The sequence below is a fragment of the Bactrocera tryoni genome, chromosome 4, assembly GCF_016617805.1.
Source record: "Bactrocera tryoni isolate S06 chromosome 4, CSIRO_BtryS06_freeze2, whole genome shotgun sequence".
Lineage (NCBI taxonomy): Eukaryota > Metazoa > Arthropoda > Insecta > Diptera > Tephritidae > Bactrocera > Bactrocera tryoni.
Window position 1 is genome coordinate 57,621,313 of NC_052502.1, and position 19,794 is coordinate 57,641,106.

Sequence of the window (19,794 nt, forward strand, 5' to 3'; positions counted from 1 at the left end):
ATAAAAGGGAATTTTACAATTTTCTGGAAAAATATTTAATAGCTTTACAGCTTTCATTATATTCACCAAAATGCCATTATATTTTTTTTATTTTACTGAAAATTATAGAATTTGTACAAAAACTTCTTCCAGAGTACTAAATGCTGCACGTTACATGATCGCACTTCAGGGGTTATATGTACATATATGTACATTTAGATTTTTCAAAAAATCGATTTTTTTTTTAATTTTTTATTGTTAATGTACATATATTTAAGAATACATGAAGAAAATTCCATATCATTCCGGTGAATATTTTCAAAGTGCACATGCACATTTGAGGCCCAGAGTGCTTGGAAGTGAGCTCCAAACTTTAAATGCGTTTTTCTCAAAATGCTGTGTTCAAAGTCGGTGACCAACATTACTCGAAAACGGCTAAACGCAGTAGTCGCAAAGCTTCTTAAATATATTTTTTTAGAAATTAATCGAAGATTCAAATTTTAAAATATTTTTGTTTGTTATATACAATTTAAGGCCAATATTTTGGTCAAAAATTTCTTTTTTTTTTTGAGAAACCGACAAATTTTATTTTGCTTATTCCTTAGATAACATTACTTTAACGAAATCTGTTGAGTTTTTTAATTTCAGAGGATCCTGTTCAGAGATATATTGGTCACCGCAAAACGTGTTTTTTGAGAGGGGCTTCCGGAGATCAGCTGTAGTTCCTTTCCAAGTAAATATTTTTATTAACACTAAGTCCTAAAACGTTAAAAGATATCATAATACACTTTCTTTCAACGGCTTCTGCGTCAAAGGGTCTGACTGTCTGCTGAATATAGAATCGCTTTCTATCTGCCTTAAGGAGCAATGATTAATTTCATTACCTTTCCAATTCGAAATTTCTTTACTCGTAAATATAATCGACAGATTGCTTATATATGTAAATATATAAACTTTTTGCAGCACGTACATATGTATATATGTATGTATATAGATTATTTAGTTAAGGATTATTAGTAAGTCAACTTTACGTAAGTATATAAATAAGGTAAATTTCAATGCAAGGATTCATGTGTCCACAAGACGGCAATGCCTTCAATTCGTGACTAAAACCGGCACTGATACCACGTAAATGTAAAACACACGCACAAATGAACTACGATGAGTACACAGGAACCTTAATGAGAGGACAAACTACAACACCAATAACTCAAGGGCTTTCTAGGGAGCAATAAACGATGAAAATGCGCCAAAGATAACGAACTTCTTCAATAACACGACGAAGCCAACAACATAAACAACCATATATACATACATACATACACATTTATATATAAAACTACTTGCATATATGATTGAATAGTTGTTGGTGAATTGTAGATGTGGTGAGAATATGAAACGACTACAACGTGGGTAGATAAGAATATGTAACGTACGATATTACAATACGATAAAGCTGCTGAGAGTAAATTGACGATCGTGGTGAACTAGCTACGAGCTACTCATTTATGCAGTGATGCATTTAGCTTGTGGAATGTGTTGTTGTTGATTAGCTGATTTCGTTGTTGGGTTTTTTTGTATTCGCTTTTGAAAAGATGTTGTTGTTGTATATAGTTATAAGTTAGCCAATTACATAACGGAAATTTCCAGCATGTGTTCGCATTACTGCTGGCAGTTATATTAGTTGTTGTTGTTGTTGTTGTTGTGGTTTAAGTTTTGTACTTGCGATAGTTGCTGATAGGTATTTGTTGTTTATTTTTTTGTTTTTCAATGTTTCCAATTAATTGGCCACCGGTAGAAGTTTTGTAATCTTCGCAGTTGAATTTAACGCCGATGATTGTGTTGAAACTGCTTTTAAAGGCGTTGTTGTGATTGGTATTGTTGTTGTTGTTGTCGTGAATTGTGGTGTATTTAGATTATTGCTATTGGTAATAAGAAGATTTGGTGAATTCAATAAACGATTTATATTGTCGACTAAAGCAACAAGCTGTGATCGATCAACATCAACAGCCAACGGCAACGCATTCGATGAGGATGGTGGTTGTTCTGATGTGGCGGGTGATGCTACATCACCCTCAAATCTACCTATATAGGTGGCAGGTATGGTGGGTGGTGGTAATGTTTCGCCACCAATGGTGTTTGTTCGGGGTGGTGTGTTTAGAAGGTCGGATATAGATGGAGTATCGTTAGGATATTGTCTGGTTGGAGCTATGTCGGCAGGAGCGGGAGTTGTGGGTGAGGTGATGGTGTCAAATGTACTTTCGGTGGACTCTGTAGTTGGATTGACAGTGCTGGTACTTATATCAGTAGGATTAACATTATTTCTATTCTGGCTTTTAGCTCTAGGTATAACAAGTATGGAATCAACAGTTGTTGGGGGTAATGTTGTTGTTGTTGGTGTAAGGATCGTTGGTGTGGGCGTAGGTATGGTAATTGGACTAGTTGCGCTGGCAGTGGTGGGAGTTTCAACGGGCCGACTGGTAGTTGTGGTCAAATCGGTTGTTGTCTGGGTACTGGTGGTTGCCAGAGTAGTACTTGTGGTTGCCACCGTTGTACTTGTGGTGGTAATAGGCATTGTTGTTGCGATTGTTGTAATTGCTGCTGCTGTCGTTGTTGATGTTGATGCTGCTTGCACTAAACTCACATTATCTGTAGCAGCTGTTGGCGCTTGCGTAGTAGAACCACTCTCTGGTGGAAAAGTTGGCAAGGCAATGCTTACACGCGTGCCACCATTGCCATTTCCATTGTTCCCAGTACTTGTACTGGCACTATTACCATTCGGTGCACTAACATCGTTGCTGGTGTCATCATCATCATCTTCGAAATCGGCATCGAAGTCTGAACGTTCGGTGGTGGGTCGATTGCCGAGCAATGCTGGCAGTAAACTCGGTCCGGCAACACGTATAACCTGGCCTATAATGCGATTAACTATGTCGTCGATTTGCTATAACGGGAAGGTGGAAGAGTGCATAAATTCAGAAAGAACAACTACAAAAACACAGATACTACTTTGTGAGTCGTCTACGGTTTGCATTGCTGAAGATGAACGGAATTTGGATACTGGCATGAGTTCGTTGTTATTATTGATCCTGCGTCGATGCGTATGAGAGAGCGAGAGCGCTTTTGTTTGTAAGCCAATTAGGTTAACGTTTCAAATATATTTTTTAAAAACCAATTTGTTTTTTATATTTTTTGAAATGACAGCCCTTTGATGAGAGTTTTTTAGTTCGCTTAGCGGCAAGTAATTATAGTTATGCAATGGAAGACATGTTTAAATAAAATAATTTAAGATTAAAAGCAGCTCTTGTTGCTGAGCCAAAATGCCAACGGAGTAGCATATTTATTTCTTTTGGTTTGGTTGGGATTTGTAGCTCTTTCATTATATTTTAACTGTATTTTCAACAAAAAGTGTAATGTCAACAAAATCGACAAACATAACAGTAGTTTGTTGTGTAAAATCAGCAAAACTTGAAAAGCAGCTAAGCAAAGCAATCAAAATTTTAGCATATTTATAGAATTTTTTACAAGCTTTAAACAAAAGCGTGCCGGTTCTAAGTCGCAACTATTGGGAATTAGCCACAATTGCTTACAAAAACAAAATACACACAGAAATTGTGCACTTTAACTAATAACACATAACAAAAAATCTTAAAATTCCAAATAGAAATTGGTCTGTATATACTACGAGTACTTGGTATGTTGTTTGGTATGGTGTATGTGTGTCGGAGTTGGTGTTGCCAGTATTTTTATTGACACTTTCTTAAAGCTAAATTATTGTATTAATACTTTGTATTTATTTTCATTTGAGCTTTGTTTTTTTTAGACCTCCTTTGCAGCACTCAATTATTCTTATCTCGCTCGAGCCTTTCCTTTTTATATTACTCAGATTTTTTCTTTCGCCCAAATTCAGCATCTGGCACGAACACTGTTTCCGGTATTTCATCGGAGTCGTCTTCAGTTGCGGCTCCATCAGCTCCACTTTCATAGTTAAAATCATCGGTATTGACGCCAGTGTCATTCTTATTTGAGTCAGCACTGTTGGCGTTATTATCATTATCATCATCATCATTGAAATCTACCGCTGCAGTATTGTTGGCACGGCGCCCAGCATTCAAGGTTGGATTGAGGACAGTTCCCAGGATTATTGGACCCACTTCTTGTAGTAAACGATTTACAAAACGATTGACCTCTTCATTAATGGTCTGTATGTAGAAGTGAATTATCCATATGAGTTGTAAAAAATAAGAATTTGGTTGTCAAATCTTCAAAACTAAAAGCAGGAGAGGAGTTGGGACCTTTAGGGAATCCAATTTCGGTAACTTATCGGTAATTCATATTTTATAGTTATTTTGTATTTCAATTTGAGTTACATATTTTGTTCTGTGTATTCACACATTCGCGTCCAGGCTTTTGTTTTGTTTCTTTAGTATTGTGAGTAAGTCATGTTGTATAAATTAGTTGTTATTTATCGTTATAATATAGTAAGACCACTAAAGTCGACCCAACTGAACTTTTACCACAAATAACTTTTCTGCACTCCATTGAAGGTCTTTAATTCGCAGAAAAGAACTTATTATCTTAACGAAAATACTTGCTTTAAACCCATTTATCAATCAGAGAGTGACGTACGGCGTACGTTGTGTCTTATACTTCTGTAGTTCTCTGACTAAGTTAAGGACTCTATCTACAATAAGTTCGAAGGTGTTGAGAAAGGTTATACTAGCTGAACGTGCACAATGAGCGCTTCTTATAAATATTTGTGACATTTTATGTTCTGACAGAGTGGTGATGCTAGAAATTACTGTCTATGGATGTATCTAAAATGCAGGCTCTGCTATTTTTGTGTTGCTCTCTTTCAGATTATTCGGATGAGAGTATAGTTCTTCGTAATCAAAAGGGGGAAGGTCTCTCATCCCAGGCTGTTTTGATCCTTTCATTGGGAGTGTTTTATATGTGGCGAGTTCCAAACACAGCGAACAACTCTGGGGAGGAATGATTCATATCACTTTAGCTCACCTTCAAACTGATGGTTTTCGGTTATCCAGAGGATACTTGGTCTAGTCGTTAGCAGAAATCCAATGCAGAATAACTCTTGCCAACAGGTGCTATTTCGGACTGAGTAGGCAATAAAAAAGTAAAGTCCTCTCTCCTCGAACAAAGACCTAACTCTACAAGTCACTCATCACCCCGTGCTGCTATATGGTACAGAGGCATGGACGATGACAACATCTGATGAGTCGGCGTTACGAATTTTCTGCGGATGATTTATGGTCCTTTGCGCATTGGCAACAGCGAATACCGAAGTCGACGGAATAATGAGCTGTACGAGATATAAGACGACATTGACATAGCGAATTAAGAGACAGCGGCTATGCTGGCTAGGTCATGTTGTCTGTATGGATGAAAAACTTTCCAGCTCTGGCAATATGCGACGTACTGTCCAGTGGTGGAAGGAGAGGAAGAGGAAACCTCCACTTTGTTGGGGAGATCAAAGGACCTGGCTACACTTGGAATTTCCAATTGGCGTCAAACAGCGGAAAGGAGCATTGCCTGACACACTGTTGTAAACTCGACTATAACCGCATAAGCGGTGTCTACGCCTATAAAGAAGAAGAACTATAGTTCCTCAAAGCTCAATGAAAAGTTTAGTGGGAATTCCACAGCCATCAACACTCTCTATACAAAAATGTTGGGCTTCTTCAGGGTTTTAAATATACTACTACATAGCACAAGGTCTTCAAATCTCTGAGGAGTAGGAGGTTTAGAGAGCTTCTAGTTTTACTAAAGCACATTTTGCTCTAATTGGTTTTAATGCGATAAGACAAAAACAAAGTATCCGTCTAGAATCAAAAATGTGTGACGAGTTATCTGCTATTGAAATTAGGCGCTTTTATAAATCTGTGATGAGCTCATTCACTTTATCGTAGAACTTTATAATCTTCATATCGCCTTTCATAAAATAATTTGGTGCTCTCGATGAAACTGCCATTCAAGGTTTGGTACCTGATGGGTTCTAAGTATTCTTCGACGGGTATGTTATAGAGCTGGGCAGTCACGGAGACAGTGGAGAGCAGCACTTCTGGATAGTCAGGGCCACGTTATATAAAACTATTGAAATGCAATTTTTTTTTCTCAAGTAAAGGCTCTTTGAAAACATAACTTGAACATTTAAACATTTTCTTTAAACAACAAACGCTCATTAAAAATCCAATCATCTGCTATAAAAGTGTAGAGACTACTCTTCGTAAGATAATTTGAGGAGCGAAGAAGTGCGAAGTTAGGCTCTGTCAAATTAATGAGCTCCAAAAGTAATTTGTAAATATTTCACACGCAGATAAGTCTCTTTTTTATTTCCTTATTTGTGGGTTTTCCAGTTTTTTCGAGTTGCTATGCAAGTCAAAACCTAATATATCCAATAGCAGAAAGCTGCATTCTTACAAAATTATACGACCACTCTATTTCTGCTGGAAGGAGTGTTCTTTGTTTATACGCTTATTCTTGTCAGGTTCAAGCACACCTCGTTTTATGACACTCTGTCTACTTATTTCCTTAAACTTATAGAGGGATAAAGAGCCGAGCAATTTTCACACATCCGATGTTTATACTATAGGCAAAAAGTATACTATATGTACGTGAAGAATTCAAATAAGATTTTTTTAGCATGCTAGTGGCAGAGTGAGCAAGTGATATAACTATTTGTCATTCAAGGGCAAACAATTGACAAAAGCTGTCATCACAATTGTCAATATGACAGATACGTCAGTACGTACTGCTGGTTATTGTTGTCGATTATTACTTATTATGCGCAACGGAATGTGTCCGTTTGGCCGCGACTTTACGCAAGTAGACAAAGAATTAGTGAAGGCGATGCTTTGCTTGATTAATCTTTCATGTGTCTTACATACTATTCTTCCTATACAGTAGTTATATAGATAAAGTTATAAGTAAATAAGTTATGCATGCTTATTAAAATGATAAAAAACATGTTGATTTTTCAAAAGTGTTTGATGAGCATTATACTTATGTAGGTATTTAAAGATGTCTTTGTAGTTTATGCCACTGAAATATTAAATGAAAGCATCAATATACCTTTGTGATGTCGGGGAATAGTTCGCGCAGTAGGCCAATCGTTCGTTTATTTCGTTCAGCAATTATTTGTTCCTGATCTTTGGCGCCAAGTGTCAAAACATCTATTTCCTAGAAGATAAGAGATAAGACGTAAGTTAGAACTTTAAAACATAAGAAGCAATTATATGTATGTATAATACAAATTTTGAGCTGAAATAAAAGGAACTTTTAGCAATCTATATCGCAATATATGCCTTACTTTTATACCTAAGGAAAGGTCTAAGGGAGCGAGAGAGGGTAAATCTTTGTCTAACTAAAGTCTAAACTAAAGAAACTAAAAAAATAACTTTTCATAATCACCGGTTGTACAGAGTATTTTTTGGAAATCAAAATTGACTTTGTTGAATACTAATATATGATTCCACTTTTTAACTGGGAAAGAAGGTTCAAAGTAAACATACAAAAATATGGCTCTATACGAATGTCTTAAAAATGTACGACGGAGTTGGTGCGAGAATGTACTGTCTAGAGTTAGGCATAAGGAAGCCTTTTAAGTTGCCGGATCACTGCAGTATATTTAAAGTTGATGTCTTTGCTATTACGAAAACCGCTCTGGCCTCTAATGCACCTGCAGCCAATTCCAGAGTCAACATCAACGTAGATAGCCAAGCAGTAATCAAGGCAGTAACCTCGTATCGCATGTCGACCAAAAGTGTAATGGAAAGCAGGGCAGCAGTGGAAAGTGTTGCCAGAAGCAAGCAACTTCACTTATACTGGGTGCCAGGCCAAAAGGCAACGAGGGCAATGAAATAGTGGAGAAAATTGCGTTGGAAATCCCATGAATTGTCTATACGACGATCTGGACAGAAGCATGGTAACCCGATGGAACCAGCTACCTGGGTGCAAAGCTGTAAAAGTCATGTGCAGAACGGTAGATCGGAAGGACATACAATTTTTATTGTTATTCGATAGAAAAGTCTGTGAGAACATGTTAGTATTAGACTAACTGGTCACTGTCAAAAAAATTCAAGAAATATCTAGAACAAGGCACGAGGAAAACAATATATTATTTTTGTGCACTTGTCCCACATTGGCAAGACTACGCTGTAAGCATTTGGGCTCTTCACGGCATGATGCACTAGAGGAAGTGTCGCTATTGAAGCCTCAGAAATTCACGTCAAGCGTAGGCATCCTAAAGGATGACTACTTTTAATGAACCTAGCAACTGAACTCTATCTGGAGTTGCAAAGGACCAAAAGTGATCTATGCATGGCTTATTGGTCTACCAGATTAACCTTACCTAAATTTGCCGCCATTCATGTAGTAAAATATGACAAAAATAAATAAACAGCTGACAATTTACGCTTAGTAAAAATTGAACGTTGCACGACAGAACAACCTGTCTTCATTATTGAACAATATTTCAACTTTCGTCAACATATTGATGCTAAATTTTGAAGCAAAATCATCCTTAGCAATGAAAAACATTTTCACAACGCGTCACTGTATGGTGGTGATTCAGAGCTGGAGATATAAATGGATTATACTGTTTTGAAAATGAGGCTGGTCAAGTAGTGATTCTTACTGGTGCTCGATATGGCTACATGGTAACTCAGTACTTGCAAGCCACCAATGAAATTTGTGAAGTTTAAGGAGACTATGATGTATTAGTTCGTGTAACACAGCAATGGTTCGCTTGCTTCCGTTCTGGAAGTTAAAGTGTGATTAGAAATACGAAAAGACTTGTCGTGTGTGGTTACTCGTACAACCAGACGATACCAAATGTCATGATCGTGTACTCTCTCGTTATGGTGATTAGAATTGTTGCTCTAGATCGTGGGATTTCACACCATTAGAACTCTTTTTATGGGCTTATTCATAGTACTTTATGATACAAAAACAAATTTTAATCGAAAGACTAAAAATTGTGTTTTCTATTTAAATTAATCTTGGACAGCTTTGAATAAATTTTTTAGATTGGATCACTATAACATATACATAACTGCTATACAAACTGACTGATCAAGATAAAAATTTTGTATAGACAACTTTTTTGTTCGATAAAAGATATCTTCACGAAATTTGGCCAAGTTTATTTTACCGAATAGCACTAAAATCTGTTTACAAGTTGTTCGAATTGGACTACCCTAGCTTATAACTGCCATACAAACTGACCGAACAAAATAAATGGTATTATTACTTCGCTGCAGCGGAATAAACGCTTTTCTGGTTACTTCTTTTTTTAACATCTGTTGCACTTGATGATAGCAATCAGTCGCTTTAAAGGTCACGATTCTTGATTAACAGCTTAATTGAATCATTTAAATATAAATATGTACATTGTATATAAATGTAGTTATATCGTATATAAATACGACTGCATCAGCTAACTAATCGGCGTATTTCGTGACACACCAAACCAACAACTACGTTGTGGGCAATCAGATTTCAAGTTCATTGAACAATGAGACATTGACACTCTCCGCTTTGTTTAACAGAAACAAAGAAATAGTTACAATAAAAGTGTTAAATAATTTCTAAATATATATAAATTCGTTGTGTGTGCCGAAGTCACCTTTGCAAGGTTTTTCTTTTAAAGCTGTATATTGATCAGTATATTATAGCTAATTCTGTTAGAAATATATATTCATATTTTTGTCAATGATAAATTATATCGCATCAATTATAGCGATATTAGCCGCTTATACGCAAAACGACGCTATAGCAGCATTGACAACTTTGAAAATTAACACTTTGACAGCTGGCATATCGCAACTTTAATTTAGGAGGTGCATTTGCGGCTAAAAATTTGCAAGTTTGCACCGCTGATTAGTGTTAATTGCATTGGCGTGAGCTGAGCTAAAAGAAAATTTCGCAATATCAATTTTATCATAAGTGGTTATTAAAATGTAATCTTGTATAATTTACTATTGGATATATTCAGTGAACGGAAAACACAGCTTAATGTATCACCAAATAATATGGGACCAATTCAACGAGGTTAAAAACCTCCAAATCGAATATGATAATATAATAAGTAAATATTGACGAAAAAGTTATATCAGGTGAAGTATCATTGAAAAACAACAAGGATTTAGGAGCTTAATTTACCTCACTTGCTTGAGGAACTTTATAGGAAAAGTTGCAAGTGAGAGAGTGACCAAAATAGTTTTAATTGAAAGAGAATTGAAAGAATTAACGAAATAATATCAACATAAAAAATATTTTGGCACAAAATATCGAGCCAAACTGTTGGTTCATATGTGCCTGGAGACTTTTCTCAGATACCAGATCTGGATTTGTATGTTGCAGATCATAGAGCGAGTGTTCAAAAGGAGTTTAAAACACAAAATAGACAAAGTTTCCAAAAAAATTTTCAGTTGGCCAGAAATTTGTAGCCGTGATAAAAGAAGCAGTTTTTTTCTTACAACTGGAACTATGAACACTAATTTATAGCTCCAGAAGTGCTTGCAAAAACTGTTTTTGCCATTCATAAGACGTCATGAGGTGTCACATTGGCTTGAGTTTACATTGCCATGCAGTTAAGTGGTATGAGAGGAACAATATAGCTTTTGTGCCAAGATTTGGCAATCCACCTAACTGTCAGGAGATCAGACCCTTTGAAAGATATTGGGCGCTTGTAAAAAGAGTTATAAAGACTATAAAACAAGTTACTGACTTCAATAACCATTTTTCGAAAAAATAGTTTTCTTCAAGCAAAAAAATTGCTGAAGATGCTACTAAGAGGCATGGGAGGTATATAAAATTAAACTATTTATAAAAAATACTATAATATAACATATCAAATCATAACATAACATGCCATAAAATAACACCACATAATATAACTTAACATAACCTAACCTAACATAACACTCCATTAATGTTATAATATAAAGCAATCTTTACAAAAATTTTATTCAACCCCTATTTATTCCGCTTTCTTAATGAAATCGTTAATATTTACTATATAATGACGTAAGTTCCAATTGAATTGGTTGAACATACGTTAATCAGCATAACTCGGTCAACTAGTTGCGGCTGAATTGCGGAAGTATTTATTCGGCATTTTTAAGATCCGAAATTTTATTTCCTCCATTCAAAAAGTTAGCCTTAGAAGCAATTAAACCCAAAGCCGCTCGCGGTTATGCAATTAGCAGACAGATTTTTCGTTTAAAAAAAAGTTTCGCCAATTTGCACATAACAACAATTTACTATAAAAATGCTCCATTGCACGCATACTTATACATATACATGTACATATGTATGTATATGTGTTGAAGCAAGTGTGTTTTATGTCTTGTTAATGATGTCAAAGTGTCATCAATTTTTTGATTTACTGGCAAAATCAATAAAAGTGAATAGCGTCATTAATTTTACGTCTTTGTATGGGGGAGAATTTTTTTTCACTTAATTTAAAGCGAGCGACTTTGACTTCAGCATTGGCTTTGGAATGCGCATTGATTTTAACGCCGACTCTAATATTTGTCATTAGCGTTACTCCTCAATTTGCCATAGCCGTGGCCGCTGCCAACGTGCGCATGCGTGCATATGTTGATTCATAAATATTTATATGCATGTATGTATGTATGTATGATATCAGTATAGTACCATCACCGTTGACTTTGTTTGCTTAGCGCGCTCATTCCAACAGTAAAGGCAACTAACTCGTCCACCTTAAGTCGGTGAAGGTCACAAAAATTGTTAATGCAACAATTTTTATCGTAAATCCATTTCATTATAATAGCGCTTTCGGCAATCGACATTCGACATGGCATTCAAGTGTGTAGACAAGCCGCAGTTGTGTGTCCATGTATTGTGCACATGGTGTTTTACATATATATTTATGTAGGTATAAGAGCTGTATATAAAACATACATATATATTAATTAATAAGCAGCAAATTAATGTTTTTGTATGAACAAGACTTGCAACATTGTGCGCTGCATGGTGTATTTAGCTTTAATATGCCTTTCTTTATGCATTTGTATGTATGGATGTACATACGTATGCATTATGATTCTTATTGTGCTAATGTGCCTATAAAATTCAAATTGGCGTGCTTAGCAATTAGTACTGTCTAATTCCAATTAAGCATTCTATAATGGTATTTAGTGAGTAGCGATTATTGGAAATACCTCTTGCTGGGTTGCTCAAGTAAGTAGCGGCGATTATTTTACACAATTGCGTTTGTTGTTGTCTACAATTACTACTACAGTTATGTTTATTTGTATGTATATATGTACCTGTGTTTGCTTCTAAGCATTTATGATTGATTTGAAGTCGTAACAGTTGGATCATGAGTGAGAACTCATTTAATTAGTTCGTCATTGAGAGACATTGTTTTCTGAATTATTAGAAAAGAAACCTATAAGATATACTTTTTTCTGTTTGCGGCCAAATATGCAAAATAGTTCTGAATTATATTAAATGTTTTGGATGTGATAATTAAAGATAGTCGTTATTCATATCATAGTGTGGAAATCAAGAAAGAAACTACTGTTCCGAGTAAATTGAAAACAGTTTGATTTCAGTTTAAAGTTTTTTCAAAATATATAAGGGTTGATTACAAAGTATCGTAAGACATTCAAAGAGACATCTGAAAATCATAAAACTAGAAAAAGTTCTCTGACAATTGCATAATAATCTGTTTGCTTACTCGTATTCATAAAACGTGGAAAATCTCTTTTTATGAATGTTATTTGGGAATTACTCAGAAGAACAAAATTTTGTTTAACGAATGATGTAGTTCCATACCATAAAATTTTCATAAGTTTTGAGCGCAACAAGGTTGGACTGTCCTTAATTACTATGCCAAATATGAGCACGATCTGTCAAATTACAGCAGCTGCTTAAGTCGATACATCTCGTCTTTGGACATGCTTGATCGTGCGAATTCCGATCCCACAATCACGGACAGCATTAAAACTGCCGATCAGATACGGGTTTATGAGTTTGACATGCAAGCAAGTCAACAATCATCGGAATGTAGGGGAAAAAACCAGCCGAAACCAAAAAAAAAGACACGCCAAGCCCACTCAAGTGGATGTTCATTGTTTTTTTTCGATATTTTTGGTTCGGTGCTTCATAAATTTGTTCCTTAGGGATATACGGTCAATAAGGAGTTCTATTTGGCTGTACTGAGGCATTTGCGTGAGAACATCCCTCGAAAACAGTCGGAATTGATTCATTCGATCGAAGAGGTAAAACAAAATTCGCTGAAGGAGCTGAAGGTCATCCCAAAAAGTTCTTATTAAAAGTGCGTCGAGGACTGGAAAAATCGTTGGCATAAGTGTACAAGGTGCGTTCCAAAGTAAACAGGACTTAAAACAAAAACAGAACATATGGTTTTTTCGGCAAAATCAATTTATTTATTTAAAATAGTCTCCTTCTACTTCAATACAGCTTTTTGCACGGTTGCACCCTTGACCGGAATGGCCGCCAGTATGCCGGTGGAAGCCATTTGAATGACCTTTACGTCATGCAATGCATTTTTCCGAACAGGAAGAAGTCGCACGGTGCCACATCAGGTGATTATGGGGAGTGGTTAATGGTTAAAATGTAATTTTTGGTCAAATAATCGTCCTTCGAATGTTGGATTCTTACCAATTTTTGGTCGTCAGACAATTTGTTCGGAACAAACCGTGCACACACCTTTCGTAAGCCCAAATGTTCAGCCAAAATGCGATAAATCGATGTTTTGGAGATGTTTAATTCCATTTCCATGAATTGCAATGATGATATCGTCTGATTTTTGAAGACTTCACGCACAGTTTCGATGGTATTTCCGATGATCACAGATTTTGATTGGCCCACATGTTGAACGTTATATATGTTCTCACGACCACTTTGAAAACGTTGAAACCACACGTGCACTCTGCTACGGGATGGGCAATCATCGCCATAAAGTTGTTTTATCAATTGAAACGTTTCGGTAAAAGTTTTACCAATTGCCAAACAAAATTTAATGTTGGCTCTTTATTCGAAGCTCATTTTCGCACCGATAACATAAACATATTGACTCTTAAAACGCAATAACTTTACTTCCAATCTATGAAATGTCATGATTTTCTCACTGGACAAGCGATAAAGATAGCAGATTCTAACGACCAGTCGACATATAGATGGCGTCACTAGGGGGCGCTAGATTTACAAAGTTCTGTTTACTTTGGAACACACCTTGTATTACATCTGGTAGGGAGTTCAATTTTTTTGGTATAATGTATATTGTTAGGTCTCCGGCGTTTCCTTCTGGGTGTTACAAACTTCGTGACAAACTTAATATACCTTACTCAAGGTAGATTTGCAATTTTTAAACACCTTTTCAGGTAGACAAAATAACAAAGTGCAACTACCAAAATTGAATCCATTTTTTCTGACCTGAGATCATGGTCTGTTTTGTTTGTATAGCAGTCTAACAGATCACAACATTTTTGATTGATAACTGCATAAAATTGGCAATTTGTCGGCAGAAAAGTCAATCTAGTTAGTGACTCTGCGTCAAAGATACCAGAATGTGGACATAACAAAAAAAAACGTTAACTTCCGCTGCACCGAAGCTAATATACCCTTCATAGGTGCATTTCGTTTAGTAACTATGTGTTCAGTTCACCTTAAATTTTGTGAACATACCATGCGAAAGTTTTCCATACAAGAACTTGTTTTCGATCGTTCAGTTTGTATGGCAGCTATATGTCATAGTGGTCCGATAACGGCAGATCCGACAATGAACAGCTTCTTGAAGGGAAAATGACGTTTGCAAAATTTCAAAACGATATCTTAAAAACTGAGGGATTAGTGCGTATATATATAGGCAGACGGACAGACGGACATGGCTAAATCGACTCAGCTCATCATACTGATCATTTATATATATACTTTATAGGGTCTCCGACGCTTCCTTATGGATGTTACAAACTTCGTGACAAACTTAATATACCCTGTTCAGGGTATAAAAAGAAGGAGTGTAATTGGATGGCAGTACCCGCTAAACAAGCATTTTATTTCCAAAACACTCAGCGATTTAGATCCTCACGGTTGAAAAGGTTAGTCATTAATTACGATTATGATAAATGTTAACCTTGCATAAGCGAACACTGAAATGTCTTCAGAAATCGAAGAAAGTGTTGTGAAAAAATTGCTTTTATTAGAGTAAATGTATGTATATGCACTAAGAACTCGCGCTTTGAATATTTTACGAAATTTATAGAAAAAAATGATTTGCATTTAAAATTTTGCTATATAATTTTTTTTGGAATCTGTTAACTTTAAAAATATTGCTGCTATAAGTAAACGAATATTTTAGTAAGCATATTTATTTATCTTACTATAACTATAATAAAGCAACAGGTATTGTTATTTATTTAGTTTACTCATGCCTATTAGTTGTATAAACTGTACAAGTAATCACAGCAAATTAGTATTTGCATACAAATATATTTAAGTGCAAACTAAAACTATGAATTATTAATCCCGGCAATAATATTGACTTCTATTTATACACATTCATTGTGTTGTCCGGAATGCATGCGCAATAAAAGTATATTTAATCAATTGAAAACTCCGCTCAATTAAACGAACTTAGTTAGTGGCATTTAAATATGACTTCCAAATTGAATATAAAACCTATTTCAGTTGAACCATTACATAGGCAATTATGCAATATTTGCTGTGAACCTTTATCTGCTTGTCGGTTTATATAAATACATAGCTATGTTGCGTTGTAAGTTTGAGAAAAACTTTGACTGGTAATTTGCTATAATTCCATTTAATTATTGAACACTAAATCACGCATAGATCGGAGTCGGTTTCGCAGATTGAAACCAAATGAAACTTTTTGTTTTTGTGTGTGTGCAGATGTTGTTTAATATTTATGCACAACATACTCGCAAAGGCGTCCATTCAAAATGCATATGTATTAGTGGGGGAAAAAATAAGTGGAGCAGCTAATGAATTGTATATGTGTTTGCTGCTTTTGTTTTTTTTTTGTTGGTACGGTCTGTAATTGTTGTAGTGGACTTTCAACTATTACGTGTGTGAATATTTTTTCTTTTATTTTTAATATGTCTGACACATTTTGTTTGATTGAAGCACAATTATGATTTCATGCGCAGGCGCTTTGTCTTCAGCTTTGGCGGCGAAATTGACACAAATTGCAAAATGCGGGAAAACAAGAAACTATGTAATAGACATTTTTGCAAATTATGAAACTTTTATTAAAAAAATTGTGTTTAATAAAAAATATTTTTAATGAAACATTATGAAAAAATTATATAATAAAATTATAAAAATATTTTTTCATAATTTCTTATTAAAAATTATTATATACTATTAATTTTTTTAATTTTAATGAAAAAAATATTATTTATTACATACTATTATTATTTTTTTTAATTTATACTTTGCACAATTGTTTCTAAGGAAAAAAGTATTTTTTATAATATAGCATTATTTTGTTTTTTTTTTTAATTTTAATGAAGAAAACATTTTTTTACAGTTAAATTTTTTTTCAATAAAAATTTGATAATTTTTAATCTTCATTAAAAAACTTTTTTTTTTGATTAAAACTTCACCAAAAATATTTTTTTCATTTAGAAACCTTAGATATGAAAAATATAATTTTTTATTATTTTAAAATTGTGAAATGTTTATAAAAATAATTAATAGTGTACATGCATATTAAACAAAAATTGTGAACATTATAAAAGTTGTAGGAAAAAAATTATAATATATAATGATTTCATTAAAATGTCTTTTCTTAAAAATAGTATTTTTTTTATTAAAAATATTATGAAAAATATTTTTTTTCACCAAAAATATATATTTTCTTTCTCCGATAATATTTTTTTCTTTTAAAAAATGTAGGAAACTCAGATAAAAAAATATTTTTTTTATACGAAAAAAAAAATTTGTGCGCCCAATTTGGCACTTCGTCTGAGTTAATATTCGTAAGAATTAAATTTATCAATCCAATAATTTTAGCATAAAGTCGTACATTAAATTATACAATCACTCTTCTAACACCAAAATATATACAATGTAATACCTGATTATATATCTGCACACTAAGCGCACGGCTTAAATTGTAATGTGTTCATTAAGGTTATTATTTGAATTTAAATTGAGTGGAAAAATGTTTTGCATTTGCAAAACTGATTTGTGCGCATGTGCGTGTGTCTATTTCTACTTCGTTCGCTATATTTCTTACAAGACGTGAACTGGCACATAATCAAATTTCAATTATGCCGACATGTCGTTGCTTTATTTTGTTCTGTTTTTGCAGAAAATACCAAAAACGTATTAAAATGTAATAAATGTGTTAGAAAAAAACATTATTGAGACATGCATGCAAATTATCGGCTCAAGAAAAGCAGTTTCGTGCTAGCGTAGACCTCGAATACGGCGCACTTGCTTATGCAGCTAATGTGTCTGGTTAGCTTAAAAGGATATATATGTATGTATATAAGTATATATACATCTATATAAATATGTATAAATATGTGTATAAACGTCTGCGTCTAAGAATAAAAACAAAACTTGTGCCCAAATGAATTTTTTATGACATTTGACATGCTAAATGGCGGTAGGCAGGCGATAAAAGTGAATGTACGATGATTAGACTTAAAGGAATACTACTTATTCTTTCAAAAAAAAAAACATAAAATTTCCCAGAAAAATTATTTGCTTTTATGTTTTTCAAATGTAAATAAACAAAGTAGCAATTTTAGTAAAATTAATTTAATATTAAATATATTTAAATATAACAGGACTTAAACCCTTAGTAAACTTTTGACAACTTGCAAGCAAACTATGAATCTAAAACACTGTAATTTTTTTGCAATTTTGACTCTTCTCAGATTCGAACACATGACTGTCATATACTCAACAAATAAGTCCCCAGCGGCCATCTAATTCACGTCTACATAACTGCAGCTGCACAGTAGCGCCGGCCAGTAATAAAGTGCCAGTCAGCGCGCATAATTGCGATATCACATCTGCAGACGCTCATGAAGTTTGATGAATTTAAACGCAACGTTCTCAAGCCGCGACTAGCAAACGTCACGTCAGCTAATAAAGTCTGCCAAAAAATTTTATGCGAAATTCGCAAATCGCTTGCTGCAATGCAACTTACAGCACTCCACTAAAATATATTAAATCATAAATGCTATTATTTTGAAAAAATTGTTGGCCTGCGCGCTTCGACAAATTACTGCTAAATAATATAGACAACAAAGCAATTCGGTGCACAGCAACCACAAAAGCGAAAATAGAAAAATACAACAACAAAAAAGGGGAAAATGGTTGCCGAAATATTGCTGCAAGCATAAGCTGTGCCAACAAATGCTTAACAAGTTGTCGTTGCCGCTTTAACTGCTGTGCACTTTGCCAAAGTGCGCGTACTTTGGCTCGCGTTCGTCGCTTAAGTCTTTTGTATCGCTTGAAGTGTGCTGGGTGTTGACTGCTGAAGGTGACTTTCGGCGGCACTTCATTATGTTGCTACAGCTGTGGAGGCATCTGGTGCTGATTGCCTTGCAGATAGCTGTATTTGTTGTTGTTGTAAGATATTTTTACTATTATTGATATATTTTATTGTTGAATAAATTTACGGAAATTGTTTATACATATACATATACTATATATATATATATGTATATGAAGGAAATCTTATAGATTTAGATAGCAGAGAGTTCAACTAAGGTGATGAGTAAGGTTAAAAAGTACTTCGCATACTACTTCTGTTATATCTCATATAGTTTTTGAGTTCCAGCTACTTAAATGATAGCCGCTTCGTTGAATTGGCTTCAACTGTTAATTTTTAAATTTACTGCAGTGCTAACTCGAAGACAAATGATCCGATCATAACGAAATTATTTTGCCTGTTTCTACATACAATGGCCGATCGGTTTCTTAATCTGATTATGAAGCGAATATTGTATAATATCTTATATTTTAAGAAGAATTTTTTTGAATTTCATCCACGGAGAACCCGGAATCTCTACAGAAGTGGAGCACCTGTTTTTAGTGCCGTCGAAAATTTCGCAAAACTCAACATTTAATTTTTTCTCAAACTTTCACGTGTATAAATTCAATCTGGAAAATTCGGAACAATTTATTTGCAAAAATCGAAATTTTTTACGCTGTCATATTAGATGTACATACCTCTTAAACATTATATTTTGCTCTTAACTTTTGAAATAATTTCTTCATAGATCAATCACTTACACCAACAAAATGTGTTTACGATAACTTGGCAAAATATTATGTAAATACAAAAATATCATAGTCAGCATATTTTCAAAATCAAAACTAAAACCTAATTATAAAATTATTAATATGTTAATATAAAGTTGCTTGGGTACTTGATGGTTTAGCAAATTGTGTTGACTGAATCGAACAGCTGAGGAATTTTGACTTAAGAACTCATTTGATTTGATTTTTTTGTGTATAATTACGGAATAAGATAGACTAGGAATAACAAGAAATCGAAATTTTGGGCTTGAAACACCCTTTACCGTTCTAAAAACATTCAGTAGCATTTTTTTTTTGTATAAATAAATTTTTTTGTTTTAACACATTTTTAATAGTTTAAGCCTTTAAGTCCGAAAGTTGTTTGACATCGTTTAAAAAGTCAAATACACATCTGGAGGAAAATTTGAAAGAGATTTTAGAAAAGGGTGAAGAATTTGAATTCGATATACTAGAAAGTGCTGCTAACCAGGAAATTTCTAAAGAACCAGAAAATATGAA

The 19,794-nt window shown here is 34.2% G+C and overlaps 2 protein-coding genes across 4 annotated transcripts in view; one reads left to right on the forward strand and one right to left on the reverse strand.

Annotated features, from left to right (window-relative positions):
* The window catches only part of LOC120774805 (zinc finger protein 383-like), a 45,433-nt gene extending 26,783 nt beyond the window's left edge, over window positions 1-18,650 (forward strand). Inside the window, exon 8 of the mRNA XM_040104601.1 lies at window positions 17,904-18,650. Coding sequence (XP_039960535.1) covers window positions 17,904-17,958 — 55 coding nt within the window. The 3' untranslated portion in view covers window positions 17,959-18,650. The remainder of the gene's footprint in view (window positions 1-17,903) is intronic.
* LOC120774806 overlaps window positions 1-19,794 on the reverse strand; it is a 46,752-nt gene that overhangs the window by 9,116 nt on the left and 17,842 nt on the right. For all 3 annotated transcript variants that reach the window (XM_040104602.1, XM_040104604.1, XM_040104603.1), the window contains one exon: window positions 7,069-7,176. In XM_040104602.1, the coding sequence (XP_039960536.1) occupies window positions 7,069-7,176 (108 nt within the window). The remainder of the gene's footprint in view (window positions 1-7,068; window positions 7,177-19,794) is intronic.